General features: G+C 55.2%; 1 protein-coding gene across 1 annotated transcript; it reads right to left on the minus strand.

Annotated features, from left to right (window-relative positions):
* Positions 1–206: 206 nt before the first annotated feature.
* Positions 207–3,294, minus strand: gjz1 (gap junction protein zeta 1). The gene has a single exon (XM_085974470.1). The coding sequence runs from the start codon at positions 3,262–3,264 to the stop codon at positions 2,590–2,592; it is 675 nt and encodes a 224-aa protein (XP_085830596.1). The 5' UTR covers positions 3,265–3,294; the 3' UTR covers positions 207–2,589.
* Between the last annotated feature and the right edge of the window lie 6,212 nt (positions 3,295–9,506).

Raw genomic sequence — 9,506 nt, forward strand, 5'->3', positions numbered from 1 at the left:
TACACACGGACATAATAGGACAGATCCTCGCACACACACGCACAGCAGGAAAGTCCCAGGCTCCATCCCCGGCCTAGTGCTGAGTTAGCCTGATCTCGCACTCGGTGTGGGCTGAATTCCGATGCCCTTTGAACCCCGACCCCTGCGACACCCTTTCAATAGGAGAAAGGCCACAACCCATGGGGCAAATAAACTCTCCAGGCCTATTAATTCAAACACAACCTAAATTTATTAGTACAAGGCGGAAAAACACACGGAGCGAATGTACGATTGCTTAGATACGAACATCTTGACCGAAAGCTTCTTCACAACCTCTCCCCTTTAAGGCGGGGGTGGGGGAAGGGCAATTAAAGTTGCACAACTCTATATGTTACTTGTTAATAACAAACATTCATGTTTTCGCTATGGAGGAGATACAAGAAGTGGGGAACATTTGGCGGTTTCAGTCTTACTGTCGTGGTGATAATGCTCGCACTTTTCCAGAACCCAAACTGCTTTAACGAGCCCAGGCTCCATCCCCGGCCTGTGCTGAGTTAGTCGATCTGGGGTTGAATGGGGAAGGGGGGGGGCGCGGGGGATTAAACGGGGATGTATTAGGCTGGTTGGCGGGGAGGGGCGGGAGGTCCTGGTGGGGGCAAGGATGTCCGTGGTCATCTCGGGACCAATTCTGTGGCCAAGGCCGGGCGAGTAAGGGGGAGCGATTAACCCCCCCCGTTCCCCTCCAGGCCAAGCTTGGACCTTCAACACCTTGTGGCCTGTGGGAGGAAGGGAGGGGGTCGGTGGAGGCTAGGCTATGGGCGCAGGGAGTGGGGGCGGGGGGGGCGTGGGGAAGAGGGCGTAGGATGGGACTGGCGAGGGGATTGGGTGGAGCCCGAGAATTTCACAGAATCATAGAAAGTTACAGCACGGAAGGAGGCCATTTCGGCCCATCGTGTCCGCGCCGGCCAACAAGGAGCTATCCGGCCTAATCCCACTTCCCAGCTCTTGGTCCGCAGCCCTGCAGGTTAGAGCATCCCAAGTGCACATCCAAGTACTTTTTAAATGTGGTTAGGGTTCCTGCATCGACCGCCCTTTCAGGCAGTGAGTTCCAGACCCCACAACCCTCTGGGTGAAGACATTTCCCCTCAAATCCCCTCTAAACCTTCCCCTGATTACTTTAAATCTGTGCCCCCTGGTTTTTGACCCCTCTGCTAAGGGAAATAGGTCCTTTCTATCTACTTTATCTCGGCCCCTCATAATTTTATACACCTCAATAAGGTTTCCCCTCAGCCTCCTCTGTTCCAAGGAAAACAGACCCAGCCTATCCAGTCTTTCCTCATAGCTCAGATTCTCTACTCCCGGCACCATCCTTGTACAGGAAACTCTCTATTATCCGGCACCGACGGGACCGGCGTGGCGCCGGTTTATCAAAAAGTCCGGATTACAGAGAGGTATAGTAAAAGGTACGAGAGCCCCGTACACAGCAACAAATCCAGGCTTCCCTGTTGCTTAGCAACAAGCGCAGGAACCCCGGCCACAAGATCCAGGCGTCCCTGTTGCTTAGCAACAACAGGTGCAGGAACCCCGGTTACACAGCTACAGATCCAGCAACGGCCACTTATATGAAGTAAAACTTACCCGAACCTACTCCTGAATTTTGCCGGTTAACAGAGATTTCCGGTTATTTAGGTGCCGGTAAATCGAGAGTTTCCTGTAAGTCTCCTCTGTACCCTCTCTAGTGCAATCACATCCTTCCTGTAATGTGGTGACCAGAACTGCTCGCAGTACTCTAGCTGAGGCCTAACCAGTGTTTTATACAGTTGAAGCATAACCCCCCTGCTCTTGTATTCTATGCCATGGCTAACAAAGGCAAGCATTCCGTATGCCTTCTTAACCACCTTATCTTCCTGGCCTGCTACCTTCAGGGATCTGTTGTCCATAATCGTTGTTTAATTGTTGACTGTGAATTTCTGATTATCTGCAGTGTCGACGCCCACTCCTAATGATTGAACCAATGTCTTGACAGGTAGACACAATGGAGGTCCAAATCCCGTGCAAGTGGTCCAGAGGATGAAGGAAACTGTCCCAGACCCTGATAAAAATCTCAGTAACCATCTTGATATATATTGACGACCTGAACTTGGGTATACAGACCATAATTTCAGAGTTTGCAGATAACACAAAACTCAGGAATGTGGTAAACGGTGAGGAGGATATTAACGGACTTCAGGAGCCCTGGTCCGACCTTCTTTCCCTTCTCATCTCCGGTGGCGAAGGGTAGCCTCCTCTCAAAGCCGAAGAGGACCGTCGAGTCTTTCCCGTCTTTCCCAGGCACCTCAGATGCCTCCATGACGGTCGTGAAGCCCAAGGTCCCATTGGGTGGTCGCTGATTGGTTGTCGGTGTTGGCCATGATGGACGCGGCCCCGCGGTTGTTGGCTGCGGTTGGTCGAGGAGCCCCGTTGGGTGTCCCAGATCGACGGGGGGGGGGGCGAGGAACGAGGTTAAGATGAGGGTGAACGGCAAGGTGAAGGGGCGGGGAGAGGGGGGGAGCACAGCGTGGACAGAGAGAGAGAGAGAGAGAGAGAGAGAGAGCGAGCGAGCGAGGGGCCTTACATCCGGTGCCACCACTCTGCCAGGCCGGCCACCACGATGTAGACCAGGCCCACCAGGATGTTGAGGACCGAGGCGAAGGCCAACACAGCCATCGCGGCCAGCTTCTCGGCACGGGCGTAGAGCACACACTCCACCGCCGTCTGGGAGCAGGCCGGCGTGAAGCACAGGATGGAGCGGGGGGCCACCAGGGGCAACTGGACCCGGGCCAGGATCCACAGGAAGGCCACCTCGATGGCCACCAGGGAAACGGCGCAGACCACCGCCGTCCAAGCCAGCCAGCCCCGCCCTTTGGTCCCCCCGACGGTTTCGGCCAGGGGAGGAGGGGGCGGCGACGGCGGCACTTCCAGCGGGGGCCCCTTGGCCGGCTTGATGCGCGGCGCGATCAGGTACAGGCAGACGATGGGCAGAGCAGCCACCACGTAGCTGAAGTCCCAGAGCACGTCCATGGGGAAGCCGAAGTGGCTGTTGAAGCAGCCGGCCCAACAGTAGGGGCTCAGCGTGCCATTGCAGATGAAGTCGGAGCGCAGGTTGGCCCAGGGCCGGTCAGCCACGAAGAGGGCCACCAGCCGCACGCCCATCAGCCCGTACCACAGGGCCATGCCCCGCCGCCCCGTCAGGGTCCCCATGGCCACAGAGGCAAGGCGGCTGAATGCAGCGACGTAGGCGGCCATCTGAAACAACAGCAAAAGGAAAAACAAATCAGGGTACACACACACACACACACACCCTAGTAACAGAAAGACTTGCATTTCTATAGCATCTTTTACGACCACCGGATGTCCCAAAGTGCTTTACAGTCAATGAAGTACTTTTCAAAACGTGGTCACTGTTGGAATACAGGAAACGCGGCAGCCAATTTGCGCACAGCAAGCTCCCACAAACAGCAATGTGATAATGACCAGATCATCTGTTTTTAGTGATGTTGGTTGAGGGATAAATATTGGGCCCAGGACACTGGGGAGAACTCCCCTGCTCTTCTTCGAAATAATGCCACGGAATCTTTTACGTACACCTGAGGGGGCAGACGGGGCATCGGTTTAAGGTCTTGTCCAAAAGACAGCACCTCCGACAGTGCAGCGCTCCCTCAGTACTGTCCCTCCGACAGTGCAGCGCTCCCTCAGTACTGCCCCTCCGACAGTGCGGCGCTCCCTCAGTACTGCCCCTCCGACAGTGCGGCACTCCCTCAGTACTGCCCCTCCGACAGTGCGGCGCTCCCTCAGTACTGCCCCTCCGACAGTGCATCGCTCCCTCAGTACTGCCCCTCCGACAGTGCAGCGCTCCCTCAGTACTGCCCCTCCGACAGTGCGGCACTCCCTCTGTACTGCCCATCCGACAGTGCACCACTCCCTCAATACTGCCCCTCCGACAGTGCATCGCTCCCTCAGTACTGCCCCTCTAACAGTGCAGCGCTCCCTCAGTACTGCACCTCTGACAGAGCATCGCTCCCTCAGTACTGCCCCTCTAACAGTGCAGCGCTCCCTCAGTACTGCACCTCTGACAGAGCAGCGCTCCCTCAGTACTGCACTGGGTGTGTCAGCCTAGATTTTTCTGCTCAAGTCTCTGGAGCGGAACTTGAACCCACGACCTTCTGACTCAGAGGCGAGGGTGCTGCCCACTGAGCCCCGGCTGCCATGCCGAGTTAGCCAATCGCAAGCGGCGTGTGGGACTGAGCCTCACACGCACAGTGCAGGAAAGGCCCAGGCTCCGTCCCTGGTGCCTTCAGGAGAGGGGGGGGGAACAAAAATGGGGGTGGGGACAGCTATGGGAATGGAAGGGACCTTTAAAAAAAAAACAACCTCTTGCTGTACCGGCCTCCGAACAGCAGGGCGCACCATCTCCACCCTGGGGGCGAGATTAACTAAACAGTCCCAGTGCGCCATCTAGTGACCCCAAAACGAGCCAGAGACAGCTTGGTTCGAAGCCCATAGCCAATCCTTCGCCTCCCCTACCTCGGAAATGTAGTACACAGTGAGGAGGACAGTAACAGACTTCAGGAGGACCCAGACAGGCTGGTGAAATGGGCAGACACGTGGCAGATGTAGTTTAACGCAGAGAAGTGTGAAGTGATACAATTTTGGTCGGACACACTAAAATGATACAATTTTAAAGGGGGTGCAGGAACAGAAAGACCTGGGGGTGTGCGTACACTAATCTTTGAAGGTGGCGGGACAGGTTGAGAAGTCTGTTAAAAAGCATATGGGATCGTTGGCTTTATAAATAGAGGCAGAGAGTACAAAAGCAAGGAAGTTATGCTAAATCCTTCATAAAACACTCCGTTAGGCCCCAGCTGGAATATTGTGTTCAATTCTGGGCACCACACTTTAGGAAGGATGTCAAGGCCTTGGAGAAGGTGCAGAGGAGATTGACCAGAATGGTACCAGGGATGAGGGACTTCAGTTATGTGGAGAGACTGGAGGAGCTGGGGTTGTTCTCCTTAGAGCAGAGAAGGTTAAGGGGAGATTGACCAGAATGGTACCAGGGATGAGGGACTTCAGTTATGTGGAGAGACTGGAGGAGCTGGGATTGTTCTCCTTAGAGCAGAGAAGGTTAAGGGGAGATTGACCAGAATGGTTCCAGGGATGAGGGACTTCAGTGATGTGGAGAGACTGGAGAAGCTGGGGTTGTTCTCCTTAGAGCAGAGAAGGTTAAGGGGAGATAGAAAGAAAGACTTGCATTTATATAGCGCCTTTCACGACCACCGGACATCCCAAAGCGCTTCACAGCCACTGAAGTATTTTTTAAAGTGTAGTCGCTGTTGTAATGTAGGAAACGCAGCAGCCAATTTGCACATAGCAAGCTCCCACAAACAGCAATGTGATAAATGACCAGATAATGTTTTTAGTGATGTTGGTTGAGTACTGCCCCTCTGACAGTGCAGCACTCCCTCAGTACTGCCCTTGTGACAGTGCGGTGCTCCCTCAGTACTGCCCCTCCGACAGTGCAGGGCTCCATCAGCACTGCCCCGTGACAGTGTGGCGCTCCCTCAGTACTGCCCCTCCGATAGTGCAGAGCTCCATCAGTACTGCCCCTCCAACAGTGCGGCGCTCCCTCAGTACTGCCCCTCCGAAAGTGCGGCGCTCTCTCAGTACTGCCCCTCCGACAGTGCGGTGCTCCCTCAGTACTGCCCCTCCGACAGTGCGGCGCTCCCTCAGTGCTGCCCCTCCGACAGTGCGGCGCTCCTTCAGTGCTGCCCCTCCGACAGTGCAGCACTCCCTCAGTACTGCCCCGCTGACAGTCACTGCACTGGGAGTGTCAGCCTAGCTTTATGTGCTCAAGTCCCTGGAGTGGGACTCGAACCCACAGCATTCTGACTCGGAGATGAGTGTGCTACCCACTGAGTCACAGCTGACAGGTTTTAAGGAGCGTCTTAACATTGGAGAGATTGAGAGACGGAGAGGTTTAGGGAGGGAATTCCAGAGCTTAGGGCCCAGGCAGCTGAAGGCACGGCCGCCAAAGATGGAGCGAATAATATCGGCGGAGGAAACTACCGTACTCTCTGTGGATTACTAGTCCAGTAACAGAACCGCTACACTACTGTACCCATCTTTTTTTTTTTTTTCGTTCCTGGGATGTGGGCGTCGTTGGCAAGGCTGGAATTTGTTGCCCATGCCTAGTTGTCCTTGCGAAGGTGGTGGTGAGCCGCCTTCTTGAACTGCTGCAGTCCGTGTGGTGAAGGTGCTCCCACAGTGCTGTTAGGGAGGGAGTTCCAGGATTTTGACCCAGTCACGATGAAGGATCGACGATATATTTCCAAGTCAGGATGGTGTGTGACTTGGAGGTGGTGGTGTTCCCATGCGCCTGCTGCCCTTGTCCTTCTAGGTGGAAGAGGTTGTGGGTTCGGGAGGTGCTGCCGAAGAGGCCTTGGCGAGTTGCTGCAGTGCATCTTGTAGATGGTACACACTGCAGCCACGGTGCGCCAGTGGTGGAGGGAGTGAATGTTTAAGGTGCTGGATGGGGTGCCAATCAAGCGGGCTGCTTTGTCCTGGATGGTGTCGAGCTTCTTGAGTGCTGTTGGAGCTGCACTCATCTTGTATATTACTAGTCCAGTTACACAACCACTACAGTACCGGGCCCAATGGTAAAAATCGTGTGAATGTAGAACTATCACTTGACTACGACATGAAACAAGTGTACTAAGAGCACGATACCACAGGAAATTTTCCGGAAGCCCGTTCTGCATCTAAAAGGAAACATCCCCCTTTGCAGTTAAAGGGACAGCGTCGGGGTAAAATATTTCAGCTGTGGTTGAGGGCAGGGATGGCAGAGTAATGGAGCCGGGCAAGGCTGCTGGTACTGCACGCAAATCTCCTCGACATGAGATCTGCCTCCCTCGATCCCTGTCTCCCTCATCACTACATCCAGCTGGGCTCTGCACAGTTCTCCTGTCATAGAAACATAGAAGATAGGAGCAGGAGTAGGCCATTCGGCCCCTCGAGCCTGCTCCGCCATTCAATGAGATCATGGCTGATCATCCAAAGAGATCATGGCTGATCATCCAAATTCAGTACCCTGTCCCTGCTTTCTCCCCATACCCCTTGATCCCTTTAGCCTTAAGAAATATATCCAACTCCTTCTTGAATATATTTAATGAACTGGCCTCCACTGCCTTCTGTGGTAGAGAATTCCACAGGTTCACCACTCTCTGGGTGAAGAAATTCCTCCTCATCTCAGTCCTAAATGGCTTACCCCTTATTCTTAGACTATGACCCCTGGTTCTGGACTCCCCGGCCATCGGGAACATCCTTCCTGCATCTAGTCTGTCCAGGCCTGACAGAATTTTATAGGTTTCAATGAGATCCCCTCTCAATCTTCTAAACTCCAGTGAGTACAAGCCCAATCGACCCAATCTCTCCTCATACGTCATTCCTGCCATCCCAGGTATCAGTCTGGTGAATCTTCGCTGCACTCCCTCCATGGCAAGAACGTCCTTCCTCAGATAAGGCGACCAAAACTGCACACAATACTCAAGGTGTGGTCTCACCAAGGCCCTGTACAACTGCAGCAAGACATCCTTGTTCCTGTACTCGAATCCTCTCGCTATGAAGGCCAACATACCATTTGCCTTCTTAGCCGCCTGCTGCACCTGCATGCTTACCTTCAGTGACTGGTGCACAAGGACACCCAGGTCTCGTTGCACTTCCTCCTCTCCCAATCTATTGCCATTCAGATAATAATCTGCCTTCCTGTTTTTGCCACCAAAGTGGATAACCTCACATTTATCCACATTATAGTGCATTTGCCATGTTTCTGCCCAATCACCCAACCTGACAGAATGGTCGGCTGATGCATGGCAGAAGGAGGCCATTTGGCCCATCGTGCCTGTGCCAGCTCTTTGAAAGACCGCTCCCGATAGTCCTACTCCTCCCCTATAGCTTTGTAATTTATTTCCCTTCGAGTATATATCCAATTCTCTTTTGAAAGTCACTATTCAATCTGCCCTTTCAGGCAGCGCTATCCAGCTCACAAAAACTCGCTGCGTAAAATACATTCTCCTCATCTCAACCCCCCGGTTCTTTTGCCTTCACCTCAAATCTGTGGTTTTTCTTATTCATTCCGGGATGTGGGTGTCGCTGGCAAGGCCGGCATTTATTGCCCATCCCTAATCGCCCTGGAGAAGGTGGTGGTGAGCAGCCTTCTTGAACCGCTGCAGTCCATGTGGTGAAGGTGCGCCCACAGTGCTGTTAGATAGGGAGTTCCAGGATTTTGACCCAACGACGATGAAGGATCGGCCGATATACTCCCAAATCAGGCTGGTGTGAGTCGGAGGGGCAGTACTGAGGGAGCACTGCACTGTCAGAGGGGCAGTACTGAGAGAGCGCCGCACTGAAAGAGGGGCAGTACTGAGGGAGCGCCGCACTGTCGGAGGGACAGTACTGAGGGAGCGCTGCACTGTCGGAGGGACAGTACTGAGGGAGCGCCGTACTGTCAGAGAGCCAGTACTGAGGGAGCACCGCACTGTCGGAGGGGCAGTACTGAGGGAGCGCCGCACTGTCAGAGGGGCAGTACTGAGGGAGCGCCGCACTGTCGGAGGGACAGTACTGAGGGAGCGCTGCACTGTCGGAGGGACAGTACTGAGGGAGCGCCGTACTGTCAGAGAGCCAGTACTGAGGGAGCACCGCACTGTCGGAGGGGCAGTACTGAGGGAGCACCGCACTGTCAGAGGGGCAGTACTGAGGGAGCGCCGCACTGTCAGAGGGGCAGTACTGAGGGAGCGCCGCACTGTCAGAGGGGCAGTACTGAGGGAGCGCCGCACTGTCAGAGGGGCAGTACTGAGGGAGCACCGCACTGTCGGAGGGGCAGTACTGAGGGAGCGCCGCACTGTCAGAGGGGCAGTACTGAGGGAGCGCCGCACTGTCAGAGGGGCAGTACTGAGGGAGCGCTGCACTGTCGGGAGGGGCAGTACTGCGGGAGCACTGCACTGTCAGAGGGGCAGTACTGAGGGAGTGCTGCACTGTCAGAGGGGCAGTTCTGCGAAGCGCTGCACTGTCAGAGGGGCAGTACTGAGGGAGCGCTGCACTGTCAGAGGGGCAGTACTGAGGGAGCGCCGCACTGTCGGAGGGGCAGTACTGAGGGAGCGCCGCACTGTCAGAGGGGCAGTACGGAGGGAGCGCCGCACTGTCAGAGGGGCAGTGCTGAGGGAGTGCCGCACTGTCGGAGGGGCAGTACTGAGAGAGCGCCGCACTGTCGGAGGAGCAGTACTGAGGGAGCGCTGCACTGTCGGAGGGGCAGTACTGAGGGAGCGCCGCTCTGTCGGAGGGGCAGTACTGAGGGAGCGCTGCACTGTCGGAAGGGCAGTACTGAGGGAGCGCCGCACTGTCGGAGGGTCCGTACTGAGGGAGCGCCGCAGTGTCGGAGGGGCAGTACTGAAGGAGCGCCGCACTGACGGAGGGGCAATACTGAGGGGGTGACGCAC

This window comes from Somniosus microcephalus, unplaced genomic scaffold (assembly GCF_052327205.1).
Source record: "Somniosus microcephalus isolate GS21.2 unplaced genomic scaffold, FLI_Smic_1.0 unresolved_chr1, whole genome shotgun sequence".
Taxonomy (NCBI): domain Eukaryota; kingdom Metazoa; phylum Chordata; class Chondrichthyes; order Squaliformes; family Somniosidae; genus Somniosus; species Somniosus microcephalus.

Excerpts from the sequence above, each read along its gene's own strand:
- gjz1 (XM_085974470.1), bottom strand. The coding sequence starts at position 3,264 with ATGGCCGCCTACGTCGCTGCATTCAGCCGCCTTGCCTCTGTGGCCATG.